General features: G+C 36.0%; 1 protein-coding gene across 1 annotated transcript in view; it reads right to left on the reverse strand.

Annotated features, from left to right (window-relative positions):
• The window catches only part of TTC27 (tetratricopeptide repeat domain 27), a 139,853-nt gene that overhangs the window by 13,991 nt on the left and 109,848 nt on the right, over nucleotides 1-16,014 (reverse strand). Inside the window, exons 13-16 of the mRNA XM_062573626.1 lie at nucleotides 15,767-15,994; nucleotides 7,023-7,121; nucleotides 5,127-5,179; nucleotides 969-1,134 (exon numbers count right to left, since the gene is read on the reverse strand). Of these exons, the coding sequence (XP_062429610.1) occupies nucleotides 969-1,134; nucleotides 5,127-5,179; nucleotides 7,023-7,121; nucleotides 15,767-15,994 (546 nt within the window). The remainder of the gene's footprint in view (nucleotides 1-968; nucleotides 1,135-5,126; nucleotides 5,180-7,022; nucleotides 7,122-15,766; nucleotides 15,995-16,014) is intronic.

Genomic DNA, 16,014 nt, shown 5'->3' on the forward strand with positions numbered 1-16,014 from the left:
AAGGTTTTTAAAAATCCAAGAACAAACAAGATATTTTCACAACAATAAGTAATTTTATCTGTTCAATGTCCTTATCACTTAACTTAATCTCCTAAGACTCAGAAAAGCTAAATTTAATCATCTTATGAGATAAAAATTAAAAAAATAAAGGAACTTATACTCCTTGAATCAACGGCCAGCTGCAGATGGGTGCTTTTACTGTGGTACTACAGACAACCTTCCTAAGAGCTCCCAAGCAGCTTGACCAGATCCATGGATTTTGAAAAGGCTTTTGGAGATATTTTACTGCTCTGCATAAGGGATTCTTTGGCTTGCCTTTCTGATTCAACCAGCTATTTTCACTAAAACACAGAACAAACAAGTCTCCTTCAATTAGCCGGCCTGGACCAGGACCTTACTTTAGGTAAGGTAACATCTCATTTGAAGATGTTAAAGTAGGTTTTTTGGATTTTATCCACAGCTACATTTACAAACACAGAAGTTAACTGAACTTAACTGAACTACAGTGGAAGATGAGGAAAATATCTCCTTTATTTTACTTTGTTCCAGATTATTTATAATCAATCTTCTCACTTTACTGCGTTCAGCCCATGAAACATAACTCACTTTCAAAGACTCATTTGTGGAATTTTCAGATGTATGGGAAAGGCTTACCTTCACTGGAAGCTCTAAGACATAAAATATTTTATTATTTCTGACACTGAGATATGCTGGAACAATGTGGAAAGATGGGGTTATGCATTAAGTTTTATTTAAAAACAGACCTCAAACAACAAGGTTCGTATTTGTCCTTCCACAAAGGCAATGTGCATGCAAGGTTTTGGTTTTTATCCATTTAAAATATTTAATCTCATAGTTCAAATCTCAAAAAGTTAAATGGCTTGCCTACATAGCTTTCATTGGCATTACTGATAACATAAGAACGTTTAATGAACTTAGGAAATAATCTAAAATGAAAACTTCCCCACCTCTGTATCCTTGTACTTTTCTTTCAAGTCCATGAGCCGGTGATAAGCTTTAATTGCTTCTGAAAACTCTCCAATATCTGTACTGGTGAGAAGGTAGTTCTCCCAAATTTGCCAGTGCTCGTAGTTGCACTTGAGAGCTTCTTGAAGGGTTCGAAATGCTTTGTTTCTAAATAATAATAAAGAAGAATGAAAACAAAGATTCTATAAATATATTAAAATCAGTTGGTATTGTATCAGCTAAAAAGCTGCCTATTTCAAAAATCTGTTTAGAAAGCAGTGCAACCGAAAATTATGGTTCATAATTTATAATACTGATACGTTCTTCTCCATTGGCAATTACTTCCTATCAGTTCACCAATCAGTATACTGTGTTACGGCTGTTTCCAGGTAATCTCTACATTAGCTCTCCTAACTATATTTTGGCAAAATAATATAATAAAGTAAACAAAAATTGATTATATTTGTGCTATCTGTATTGGTATTTTCTGGAGCTTTACTGGTCCCAAACACTATTAGGGTCCTTTACAAATGCTGCTGCCCAGTGAACTGTCACACAGTGCCAGGAGAGCATGTGGTGGAATAAAGGCAGGTAGAATCTCTAAAGTTACTGTGAAGTCAGTAACCATCTTCCTCATGTCCACATGGATCCACAGCAGGCAACTGTTTCCCATGCTGTTTCCCAGGGAGAAAAGTAATAGTGTTCTGCGGTAAGGAGCATACGACAGTTTGGCCAAATGACATGCACGACCTGAAAGCAGCTGACATCCAGTTTACGGAGGTATGACTTCCTGCAGGACATGTAACCAGTACTGCCACAGAGGAAGCAGAAGGAGCAATCTTAAATCCAAGTAAGTAAATTATAGTTTTCTACTGCCCAAAGTTTTAAACGTACTGTCAAAAGCTAAAAGCTTTGCTAGAAATACAGTGTGATATGGTTCTTTGGATTTTAAGAGCCCGAAGCTTACTCTCAGCTGGAGAGTCATGAAGCTTAGGAAAAAACACAAAGGAATATATTTATTTAAATGAAAGCCTGAAGCAGGGTAAAAATCTGGTAAAAATCTTTTTGGGAGACTTCTTAAAAGAAATCTCTTCTTAAGAAATATCATATAAAAATGCTTTACTAAAATTTGCAGCTCACTTGCTCTATTGCTTGAGTAAAAGTCCTTAGAAGTACTATCTGTAAAGAAAGACAACTCAAAGAAATTGCTGGTTGAGTTTCAAAAAGAAGAGTGCAAGAGTGCAAGCACCTCGGCCAGGAAAAGGGAATATCTAACTATTGGATCTGTCCATTAAAGGCTTGAAATTGGCTGGGTCAGGAAAGAAACATAAATAACTGTCAATCTTAAGCCCAGGGTATAAAATGAGTTACTAAGCATCTGAATAGAGGTGAATAAGAGAATAAAACTATTGAAAGAAAACAGGTCATTTGGAATAGCTGGGACAGAACAGTCCATGGGCAGATTTTCACATATTCACTCCCTTTTTCTCTCCCTCTCATATACATTCTCATGCTTGCTGCTGCTGAGGGAACATACCAAATAACAGTTGGGTCTTCTCCAATATTAACTGTGTTGGTAAAGGGATTTTAGCCCCAGATTTTGACTTGTTTTATTAGAAAACAACAGACGCCTGCTTCTTCCTCTGTAGATTTTGCTACAAGGGAAGCTGGAATCTGCCACAGTTCTCTAACAGGCTGGAAGACACTTTGGCTAACGGACACAGTTTAATCACCTGGAGAAACTGCTTATAAAACTGCTCTTCATCATCTTCAGGATTAGCCTGTACTATCTCAACCATCTTCTCAAAGAAGTTAATAAGTTACCAGGGGGGTTGATGCTGATCAAAAGGAACCAGGAAATGGAAACAAGACACCAAGGGGATAGGATGTAAAACCTGTTTCTCAAATCATTGCTGTTGCTATGCTAATAAAGTAGTAAATCACTTAATGATGGAGTATCCTCAACGAAAGTAACAGTTAAACCAATGAATATGCAAACAGGACACCCTAGGCAGTACTCTGTGTCACTCTGCCTTGGTAGTCAGCATCTTCCACCCAAAATACAGAGGGGGCAGTCCCAGTTTGTTCTGAGCAATAGGAGATCTCCTAGATTTCAAAGACCTCCTACCATGCAGAGAAATTCTTTGAGTAAACTAAACAGTAGACTCTGGTTTTATCACAATGAATTTTTCTTGAGGAACTTAAGAATATACATAACTTGTGGACTGTTAAAAAACAAACCAACTTCCAAAGCAACAAAAGACCTTTCATTTGGGTGTCAGCAAGTTGTTTGTGCACACTTTTCAAAGACTTATGCATTTTGTATTTGTCTGCTGTATGAGACTGCACTAAGCCTCACATATATGTACAGCTCTTGAGTGGGTCTGAATTCAAAGCTTAGCAGGAGCAAAACTTGATCGTGATGAGAGAATACAAGAAAACAGTTAACTTTATTATCTTCTTTTCCTTTTTCCTATTTTTCTTTTTTTTGTTTTGCAAGTAGGCATGCAAAATAAAAATTTCCACTCACCACTCCTCTGTCCCCAAAATATACTGAAGGTGTGTGCATTGCATAAGCTGAGATTTGGGCTCATAATGCAACAGATGTCCATTGTTTTCAAAGTGGGTTAAACTAAATCATAGAGTCTTTATATATATCACTACACAATTAGTTCGAAGTAGCTATTCTCCAGCAAAGGCAGGCCACACTCACGCATATAATACTGACTTAATATCCCTTGCACACATATTCCTATCCTATGTGATTCACGTGGAGAAAAACTCAAAAAACTGTTTCTCCCTCTTACTATTTTTGATATGATATCAAATAGGTTGCAAGTTTTGCATGCATTTATCATGTTAAAATCACAAAAGTAAAATCATAGCAATAAAATTAAATCAATAAAGTGAAACTAATCACTCAGTAGTTTCTCAGCCTCATAGTAGATGGATAATTGGAAAGGTGATTTTGATTAAAGACACTTCCATGAACCAAGCATAAGCCACCCCACTAAGCATTTAACATATCCTTTGAACTTTATGCAAAAGAAATAGGAATCTTTCACAAGCAGTCTAAGATAAGAGGAAGAAACTTTAAATGAGGAGAGTGACTTCTGAATAAATGTGTAATCATCTAACTTTAAAAATTAATAAATGAGACATAGTATGATTTGATAATTAAATTGTGCATTCTCTTCAAGATACTGCTGAAGACACAAGGAACTTCTGGAAAGGTAAAACAAGCTCTTTATTTCTCTTACTCTTTTTAGTTTAAGTAGTCATTTTAACCTTCATTTTTTTCTTCCCTCCTGTTCCTGTTATCATGTCTAAGCATCTCTTGATTTGATTTATTAGTTGCCACCTGTTTCCTTTGTGTGTTTTTGGTTTATCCTTTCACGTAAGCTTACCATTCTTTGTCAACCTTTTGGTTTGTCTCTTGAATGCATAACCACATAAACTGATGTCAGATTTTCAAACACAGAGTTTAATTTTTTGTATCGATAAGGTTTTTAAAAAATATTTTATTCTACTATTTCATTCTTTCGGGACAGGTTATAACGTGAAAATTCTTCTGAAACATTAAGTTCTTTCAAGTATTCTTTTACTACAATTAACTGAGATACAAAAATAAGAAGGCAGTCCATTTAGGTCAAAGCCTCTTATATTAATGGTTAATTTGCAGGGAAAAGAAGAAGCAAGCTATTATGTGTGTAGACCTCCATCTGCTTTCATGATATGAAAAATAAACTGCCTGTTTTTCCCTCAAATCTCCCAAAATTAAGGTGGTATGAATTGATAGAGATCTAAATACATATTTTGTTTTAAATGGACACATCTTTTTAACTTCATAGTCAAATAAGTTTCCAACTTCATTATGAATGTTTGGCACTGGCTATATGTACTATGTAATTAAAACTTTTAACAAGAAAGAAGTGTAGGCTTAGTAATTCCTATTTTTTAAAAGCTTATGAAAAAAGGAAGCTTCCTGAAAAAATGAAACAAGTATCATCAGATAATCCAAGCTGGGAGAGAACTGAAGGGATGAGAATTAGGATAAATAAACTAACTGCATTATGAGAACAAAAAACTAAATGTCAGAAGAAGAAAATGCAAATTATTTATTTTGGAAACTGTATCTTCTAATCCTTTTGAGTACTTACTTCTGTTTTAATCTGATATATGCAGTTGATAAATTGTTCCAGGCCTCAGCATTCTGTAATGACAAAAGGAGAACCACCACCTAAATTACACTTATTAAAAAATATGTAAATGAAAATACTATTATATCAATTTCACTGATTACACATATTAACACACATTAACATATTACAATGTAGTCAAAATATTGCATTAAAACAGAAAATACTGAATTAAAATATGAATAAGTATTACTGATTAAAGCAACAATCAGAAATATAAACAGTTCGTTTAACTCTCTTCTTGTTGGAATATGCTATGCCAGCTCTTGCCTTCAGTTTAAACTGTAAACAGGCATCTCTTCTGGATCTGGCTGGGATGGCTGGAGATGTTAGTGCTTCCAGCAGCTCCTCACTTCTCACTAGTTGGAATTTACTTACCCACATAGCTTTGTTAGCAGGAAAATCATCTGAATGCATCTAATGCATTTCAGGCAAAACTAACAGGGTCAATTCTAACTGCGTTTATCAACTGTTTTAGCTGAAAGGGATTAGTAATTTGAAGCCACACAACTGAAGTCAGCAACGTGGCAACTAGTATAAATTTAAAGAACACAAGCTGGGTATTTCAGTGAAATACTCTCTTGTGCTGAGGACTACTCTCAGGCCTATGGAGCATTTAAATCATGTTGAGAAACCTTTTTGAGGCTTAGTTTAAATAGTCACTTAAGTAGTCACAGTAAGTCATGAAAAGAGTCAGGGCATTGTTGCAGATTGTTGCACAGGGACAGGTTTTACCTCCATAGCCAAGAGCCAGCTCAGCATCCTATACTTGCATAATAAATACTACGTAACCTAGAAGTCAGTTGTCTTGTTTGTATAAAAACAGGCAAGTATGAGCGCCAGACAGGTAAGCGAACACAATTTCAGTACCCACTTGGGACTAATCTACTGTGTTGAAACAGATCACATCAACATGTAAAACAAAGCAAAACTTCCATGTAAGTACAGGCTTATCTGCTTTTCTTTTAAATAAGTTCTTTAGTTTTAGTAATACAGAAAATAGAATATTGTGTCACCTTGTTTGTTCTCTTATTATTTTCCCCCCAAAAAAGAATGAGAAACTGTTTCTGTGAAGTATCATAGAGACGTAGCCGGTAACATAGAATCATAGAACGGTAAGGTTGGAAGGAACCTGGGGAGATCATCTAGTAGGACCCTCCGCATAGTCCATACAGGGATTGAACCCACGACCATGGCATTAGCAGCACCACGCGCTAACCAACTGAGCTAAACCTGCCCCCAAGGAAGTAACACCAACTGTATGTCAGCAACATAGTGGCAGTCAGGTCTTTGGACAAAAAAGTATAGCCAGTACATTCCCAAGAGGTAATCCAGTTGTCATTTCTGCAATCTCTGCAGTCATGCTCCAACTGCAATGTTGTGCACACACTTCCCTCATACATCCTGAAATACTGGGTGACAAGCTCCACTTTGCCTGTGCGCATGAATTATACTAGTCACAAATTTACCTGCAAACACAACTAATTTGACACTTTTTCAGGAGAATTTGATTACTTAGAGGACTAAGCATTTTAGCTTAGTGTTTTATCCATCTCTCTAGCTCTACTGATGGTCTGCTCATTCCCTTTTCTCTCTGCTGTAGCAATGTATGCAAGCATAAAGGACTTGTATGCTTAAACATTTTTTAACATTCACACGCATACTTGGACAATGTTAAGTATTGGGCAAGTATTTTTATGATGCCTCACGAGGAAAATATATCCTTTATGCAAGTTTGATTTATTCAAAGGGCTAAGTTTTAAACAAGATTTTTAGTATTGCTTTGTTTGTTTATAATGAAAACATCCTTGTTGCTTTTAGATAAGCCATCTCAGTCTCTTGCTGAAATGTACATACATCTGGTTCCAATGTCACACAGCGCTGAAATGCTTTGGCAGCACCTTCGTAGCCTTCTAAAGCAATGTATGCACAGCCCAAAGAAAACCATACACCTAGCTGGAGAGAAAAAAGAATGATTAGATATATACTTATATACTTCAGCACAAAATAACACACATTTTGCCTGGATCCTCAAACTTGCACTACTCTTGTTGATTCTACCCGATTTTCAGCTACAATAATAGTACTGCATTGTTATAAATAATATCTTTAACACAGAATACATGAAAACCTTCAGTCAAAGTATTTAATAAAACCAGAAATAGAAAAGTGATGATATGGGAACCACTTCATCATATGTGAAGTGCTTTTTAACAGCACATCTTCATTTTGAAAGAAAGTGACTGATACTAAGAGGTTTTCATACTTTGCTTTAACTTGCAAATAATCCACATTCCCTCTATAATATTGCTATTATGTCAAATGGTATATGTGAGAAAACATACTTCGGGCAAATCACTTTTATAACCAATTTCAGAGGACTGAAAATGGGCAATTCAAAATTATAGCTCTTTTAGCTTGTTAGAATATTCTTTAACTTATAATGCAATGTTTAGAAACATAAACGGGGAAAAAACATTTAGTCATGTCTCATTTTTTGGAATCTCTTTTATCTATCCACTTTCTAACAGTCCCACATTTCCACACCTGATATCTAGTAACCCCTTTGCCACTTTATAGGTTGGAAAGGTGGAGGAAGAGATGGGAGGACTCAGTATGAAATTTAAGGCTAGCTCTAACTGTACCACTCAGACAGCAGTGCAGCTCAGGCTGCAGAGTTAAAACGAGGCTTTTGCAAATGGTGAGAGAAAGAATCACTGCATTTCTTACTCTTCAAATACTGCAATTGCAGCACAGTCTTACTTAGGGGCTTGTGCTTCCAGCACCTGATTGACTGAAACTCCTACTATTTTCATTTTTTGAGGCAAAGTGAGTGGCTACATATCTCAGAAACTACCTTAACAATGCTTATTTTTTTTTATTCTTCTCTCAAGGAAAAGTTACACAATACAAGTAGAATGTAAATATTTTATTTCTGTGGGGAAAAGCTATATGCCTAGTTAAAATCATTATATCACTGCAAAAAAATAGACAATTTTCTTTTCTTGATAGTTTGAAACAAAGTATTGTGTGCAGCTGTAACTAAGCATGACGATTTGGACTGAAGGGAAGAAATTTGGGAATTAGCATGATGGATAAGGTTGCAAAAGGTGTCCAAAAGGGATTTTTTTAGCAGACAAGGAGAGCGAGATGAAAAGTCTCTGGAGTGGGAATCAAGACATGGAACTATGTGATGAAAGAAGAGTAATTTTCAGAAACTCAATTGTTTCTGAGATGTTACAATACTGAGGTGCAAAGTATACAGGAAATGCATTACGTCACGCTGATAGAAGAGTGTTGCCATATGTTAAAGAAAACTTCAGAGTCAATCATATATCAAATAACTGTATAAACAAACAGAACTGCTATGGATTAAAACTTCAAACTTAAATAAAAAACCAGCGTAAAGACTGCATCACTGAATATTTGGCTAAGATGGTGAATGTAACATATTGAGGGAGATCAGAAGTCTGTGATAGTAGAAAAATCATAAATACATGGAGATTTTATTTACTCTATATAGTTTAGTAAATATCATATTAGATGCAATTCCACAATTAAATATTTTAGACATGAAAAAGCTGGCCAGAAGACCATACTTACCTTGATCCTGACTATTAGTTAAGGATCAAGTTCAAAATGTTACTATACAACAGATGTTTTGTTGTAACATAGCTAGATTCAATAGTCCTCCAATAACAAAGTGAAAACATTTAGTAAAGATTATATTAATTTTAAGAACGACTTACAAAGAGAGCATTGTGTCAAAAACTAAAAGAGACAGCTAAAATAGTAAATGTTCTGCAGAAGATGTGAAATCTATTTACATAGGAGAAATTTCTGCACTTGGAACAACGGCATATTAGTGTTCAAAAAGGTTCTAAACAGTTAAAAGAGTTAAAAAGCAAAATAAAGGAGACTATTAGGAATAGGACAACATACTGAAAAAGCTGATGAGAAAACTGACAGGTTAACTACAAAAACATAAAGAACTAAAAAAAAAAAAAAGAAAATTAACAACAACAAACCTTGACATGCACTTGTTAAAGGCACAATGTCCTTCTCCAAACATGTCCAAAGCAGAACACTGTATCTTGGTCCATAGGACCAAGAAATAACCAGACTGAAAAAGAAACACTTAAGACTAGTGCAGGAAAAATTTCGTGTTTTCACTGGGGAAGAGCTTGTGGAGGCTCACCACTCAAGGGTCTCCCCTATCCGAATACATCTGTAGTGAAGGGCTTTCTTAGGTTAGTGCAGAAAAGACTATAGAACAAATAACAAAATGAACTGTAATGAGTCACCACAAACTTTAAAGAATCTGAATATAAAACAGTTGAATGCAGGAAGTGTACGGGGAGCTACAAACTGATAGGGCTGATGTTTCCGTCAGGCAAATTAGTTGATATTCTGCTAAAGAGCATTATTGGACATACAATATACTTTATTGGGGAACAGTCAAATTCACCAAGTCTGTTACACTTTTCTGAAAGTAGTAGAATGGGCTTGAGTCTAATTGGATTCCAAAAGGTATTTGACAAAGCTGCCTCACCAAAAGCTTTTAAAGAAGCGAGGAAGTCCTTGCACAGGCGAATAATGACAAGACAGGAAACAAAGGGCAGGAGTACATTGACAGTTTTTACCATTTCTTCTAACACAGAAAAGTAAAGTAAGGACCTTCAAATGAAGCTAGTCGTTCACAAGCTGTGAAATAACTCCTGTGGTTATTTTGACAGTCAAAGCTACAGAAGCTAAGTATTCATACACACTCAGAGGATGACTATGCAGACTCAAAAAAAAGCATCCATGGCTACTAACCATAAAGATGTTACCCCTGGATGAGGAAGTCTTTGAACTACAAATCTTTGAGGCTGCTGGATTAAGTTTGTCTTGTTGCTTTACTCTCAAAAACATCCAACCATTATCAGGCATGATATTGCCCCAGCTATAACCTTACCTTGCAGCTGTTTTTATATAGTGAATACAACCCACGTTTGTCACTTCAAGATTGAAATTCATTTTGTATATGTCTGCGCTCAGAAAGCATGTGGAAGCTGAATCTGACACAGAATTTAGCTGCTTAATTTTGCATCTTGCTAATATAAAAAGATGTTAGCCCATGATCTGCACTAGCAACTTGCCTTTTGCTGTACAGAATTCAATCACTGAAAAAGCACAATCTTTCAGTGCACATCACACATTTAACTGGCAAGCAACTTTGAAAATATCCACCCAACAAATTCTTTTGACCTGTAAATTCGTCAAGGGCCTTTGTTACTTCATTTGGAATTGCAGCTGCAGACCCCAGGCAACAGTAACGACGACGCTGGGTAACAGAGGAAGCGTGCCTTAGGAGAACTAAGGCACATTTTCAAGACCCACAAGGAAATGAATCAAATTGCCTTTAACCTATCATAGCACTGAAACAGTATTTTGCTGTCCTTAGATATCTAGAAAGAGTACATGAATTTCTTCCAGTATATGAGAAGGGCAGTGATTTTTTATTATTTCTTTAGAGTACAGTTTAAGGATAGATTTAGAGTTATTTTATGTGGAAAGAATGATAAGAATGCCCTTTTTATTAGGCACAGCATAAATCTGCTGATTCTACTGGCTGATGTAATAACTACTCCAAGGAAAGTGACCGACTGAAAGGTAGTGTATGGAAAAATTTGTTAGAAGTTCAAAAAAGAATCTTGTCACCACTTGTAGAACTAGGTTAAAGTTTCTTTTTGGAAAAAAAAAAAAGCAGCACGTTGGCTACTTATTGGAAAAACAGATGAAAAACTGTAAAGTTTTCTCCTTTTTAAGAATGAGGACAGTGACCAGCGAAAGATAATAATTTAGGCTCAAATCCTTTATTAATTCTTGCCATCAGGAATTTCTAGACAAATTTCTAGTAAGTCTAAATGATTACAAAAGTCTAAACAATTCTCTTGTATCCATGGGAATACATTTCCAAAATAATCTATTAGCTATAATAAATATAGCTAAATAAATAATTAAAAGAACATACACATTAGAGAAAATTTTTTGCATTTTAAGAAGCTCCTACTATTCATATATTGCAAATATACACACATTTTTTCCAGAATCTAGTAAACTTTTAAGTAAAATACTCACAATGGTGCTAATTTAGAACTTGATTTAAAATGAAACAATCCATACCCTGAAGAGAAAAATTAGTCTTCACAGTTAGTAATTACAATTAAATTCTAAGAGTTCTGCTTGAGCGAAATCCTGTCCGAGTGCATTTAATTACTCATTTCTGGCACAAGTTGTCTACCTGGTAAGTCAGCGTCCTTTGAACACATCGACAGAATGTATTATAGCTTTAAACCAAGTATTGAGAGTTTTATCTTCTCCAGTTGGAGATTCCAACCCAGCTCTTGTTTATTTAATTTACTTTTATCATTACAGGATGAATGAGAATAAGAATTCTTGAGAATAAGGCTCTCACTGCATTGTCCAAAGCTTTAAATTTCAGATGTAGTTGATGGCAAGCTAACTTCTAAGTGTTTTCCCACATCTGGGAGAGAGGATTGGCCTGCCTTACACCCAAGAAAATTAGTCTGAGAGGTTAGAAGCCAAATAGTCTAGCCCAAAAAAGGATTTTTTTTTCCTTGAATAAAGTGACATGGTAGTTAAAGGTGTGTGCACAGAAAAGTTGCCATGAACATTCAATTTCTGGAAAAATTAAACATGATATGTGACTGGATATAGAGAACCATACACTGCTCAGGGCAAGAACTAACAAATCTGTTACCTAACAAGCTGTAAGCTTTGCTATGTGGACTTCAGCAGCTGGAGAAATGACTGCGTAAGCTCTTTGATCCCTCCTCTTTCCCCAACCCACTGGAATTGTCCCAGTCCATCCTTGCAAGATGCTTTCAGGGAAAACGCAGGAGAAATCCAGCTGTCACTCATTAGGTACATACTGAAACAAGTACATTTGTGTGCGGTAATGCTAATGAGGGTAGGTTTCAAATATATTTGAACTATGAGATTTGAGGTCCTTTGTGGATTCTCCAAAGTCTAATCTGGTGTTCGGCTCATACTGCATCGACCTACTTCTAAAATCTTCATCAAATTTGACTGAAGTTGGCCAAAGAGCAAGCAAATATAAAGGAGGGTTGACACAGAATGATCTCACCCACTAAATATTTTGGGGAATCATTTGTTTCAAGTCTAGAAAATCCTTTCTCCAAAAAGGTTTCTTATAACAAATAAAAGAAAGACTTAATTTCTTTGTAATAGGAAGTCTTTGTTTACCTGACGATTCATTCTCAATTCTGGGAACACTACATTAATCTCTTCCTTATATTAAAGCTCCCAAATCTAAAATTACCTGCCTCTCTCCACAAGACATCCTGGAATAGGAAATAATTCATTCCTATGGTGACCGAATATAGACAGACTTTAGAAGACAGTGATGTGTCAAATCCACACTATCCAGTTGCTCAATCTATTTGTTTGAAATAATTCTTCTGAATCTTTAATAGAGCTTCCTGAGCAACAAGAGGAGGAAACGTTCATTTTCCTATATGGACTGGACTATTTTTCTTGGGTTGCCTTTCATTTTAAGCTTCCTTTGGGTAGGACACAACCCCCCCCCCCCACCAAACAACAACAAAAAAAACCTCAGCAGCGTATTTTTTAGTTTTGAACTCCGCAGGCCAACTTCTGCTGCCCTTTAGCCAGAAGTCCTCCTGATTTTAGTAAGAGTCTTACCTAAGAAATAATGTTTATATTTTGGCACTTCCTGAGGCAGTAAGGAAGCTAGAAAACAAGGGAAATTGTTTTTGTTCCTTTTTGCTTTACATTCTAAGGTGTATATAATTACAAGTTATCTGGAGTTCATTTGAATAGGAGCAGGACTCTGACTCACTGGAAAAACATACGTTACTGAAATACTGAACAGCTTTGGAATATATGATTCGAAAGGCTAGGGGGCCTTCAAAATTTTCCTAAGGTAGAAGTGCAATAGGTTACGTGGAACTCAAACCAGCTTATGCAGTATTCTTTGGAAGGAAAAAAACAATATCTTACCTTCTCACTGACCTAGTAACAGGTACGAAGGGCACAATGCACAGACATAAAACAACCACAAAGGGGTTTTAAATTCTCAAGACCTTTCACAGGATGGACCTTATTGGGATGTGATTTAAGAGTGGCTGAGAAAATGAAGCATCTGTCTGCAGACGAACAGTTTGCAAAGGATCTGTCAAAATCTGTCAGCATCATCAAGAGAAATCTCTTGACTGAGGCTTCAGTTCCGATGCATTATTGTAATAAAAACTACTGTCACCACACAAGTTTAACACAGTGCTACTCCAGAGTAGGACAGACCAGAACATTTGATAATGATTTCTGTGGAATACACAGATGTGAGTTTTTACCTCCTAAAGTGAATAGAGGAAAAGACAAGGTAAAAAGCGAATTCTGTTAAAATCTCTTGCCCAGCAGAGTAAATGATCGAAAATAACAGAAAATTTAAAAGGAAACTGCTTTAAAGTGCTATTTAAAAATGGAATGATTTGATATTTTCAGAGAAGTTTGTTACATTAAGCATATTCATTCCCTAAACTAATATCTGATGTAGAAAAGAAATCCTTTAGCTAAGATTTGATGTAAATTAAATCATTTAAATAGTAGACAAGCTGTTTTGTATACGGGTATTTCTATTTTACATTGATACAAATAATATATATTATATAAATTACATAATAATATTATAATTTTTTGATGTTGAGTAACATTCATTTACTATCCGATAGTAACTGGAGGTACTAATTTGACCTTATTATAACAGGTATTTTAAAATGAGCTGGAGATTTAGTAAGATCTTAAAATTTCTCTTAAATCTTCGTTTGGCCAAACACATAAATGCATGCCTTTGTTTACAAGTTTGTTTAGAAGGAGGAAGAAAACCTCAATTATTTTTTTGTTTTGTTTTAAAGGTGTCCAAATCAGTCCTTTGCAAAGCTTCTCTTTTTCCTGCACTCTTTAAATACATTTCCAACAATAGTTTCTTGAATTTTTTCAAAATCTAGCTGAAGATTGTTCAATGAAGAATTTAATTTAGATGCCAGGTCTTTTCCCCAGGATCATTAGAATACTTTGAAATTCCTTATTCACTGGCACTAGTCACTCGGAAGCAGGAAAACAGCCCCGGAATATTTTCTTTGTTTCCCTCTCCACTAAAATGATTCTTCAATAAAGAAGAATCACTGCCATTGGATAAATTTGCTGTATTCATAGAGCAAACTTCTAAAAGTCTCTCTCTCTCTCTCTCTCTCTCTCTCTCTCTAGTTCTCTGTTGCTATTCTCTTCCCATTAAACCTCTTTATCCCTTCCCTTCCTGTAGCTTCTGTTGCTTGGAACAGCTCTACCTTCTATGATCTCTTTTTCTATTACCAGAAGTAGTAACATCTACTCATAGTTGTTGATATAGACTATTGAAGGTAACTACAGAAGGGAAGGGGAAAGCCATAAATATCTACCACTGTGTTATCCATGAAGGATTATGATTACAACCGTGATTTGCATAGCACTCTTACACTGAAAAAGTTTATGTCTGGAGAAGGGTCAGCTACAGCTTCAAGTGAAATAAAGCACAAGAAGCCAACAGGGGAAAGGCAGACTTCGGTCTTGGTACACTATTATGTGTATTTGTTAGACAACTACAGAAAGCATCTAAGCAGTGCACTGTCTGCAGGGAATTCCATCTGCAATCTATACACTAAGTAACGCAAGAGGAAAAATTGGTAATTACGTGGATTCAGTAACATCTAAAGGAAAACCCGTGACTACTCCAAGCCGTAAGTTGGAACTGTCTTTCTTAATTGGCAAACACTTCTCCTCTTCCATTCAGTCCTGCAGAATGATAATTAATGTTCTTTGGCTTTTTACTAATATAATTCCTAATGCTGTCCCTTGTATCATTCTTTGCAGTAATGACACAGTCTGCTTCCTTGCAAGGACAAGGCTTCCTAAGGACAGCCAAAGGATGCTGAGGTGATAAAAATGCAAGCAGAAGTTTCATTTTAGGTGGCTTCTGAATTGCAGCTGAACTTAGCATACTCTCAAATGCAGAAGAAATTGTATTTTGTAGCTAGAAAATTACATTATGTGAAAAAATAATTTACATAAAGACTAACATAAAGATCAGCTGCTGGTAAGAAAGACTATGAAACTATGGTATGTTCATCTTCTCCTGTAGTTTTTAGCAAATATTTGCGCTTTAGTATCAGAAACTGAGGGACTTAAAGAGGTTATTCAAAATGACTTCCCTCATTTCTTACATTTTTGCAGAACTTACATTACATGCATTATGCCTGATACTTGTTAATGATTTATTTGATTACTACTATTAATTTTCAATGGCTTCATCTCTTTGAAATAGAAGAGCTGTATGAAGTGCTAGTGGCATACAAGGACCCGAAGGCAAAAGGGTGTCTTCCTTTCACTGTGTTACTGGTTTTAGACAGGATTCCCAGTCTCTCATACTTACCACAAGAAAAGCTTGCTAAAAATAGTATTAAACTGCTATTTTGACATTTGTGCACAGAATTGCCTTTGTTGTTGCATTGTTTCCCCACCTGCATAGGGTTGATCTGCACCGAACGCTCGAAGCACTCCACACACTGCCTGAACTGCCGGTTGCGGAGGTGGAGGAGGCCTTTGGAGCGCTGCGCTCGGGCGCTGCGGTGCCTCGAGAGCTCCCAGGCCTTGTCGTAGTACTGGGGGTCTTTGAGAACGTCACCAAGCAAACAGTATAGTCCTGGTGTCTCCTTTTTCTCCAGCTCTCTTCTCAGTATTTCTTCAGCCTGTTGAAAAGCAAAGAGAA

The sequence above is a fragment of the Rhea pennata genome, chromosome 3 (genome assembly GCF_028389875.1).
Source record: "Rhea pennata isolate bPtePen1 chromosome 3, bPtePen1.pri, whole genome shotgun sequence".
Classification (NCBI taxonomy): Eukaryota; Metazoa; Chordata; class Aves; order Rheiformes; family Rheidae; genus Rhea; species Rhea pennata.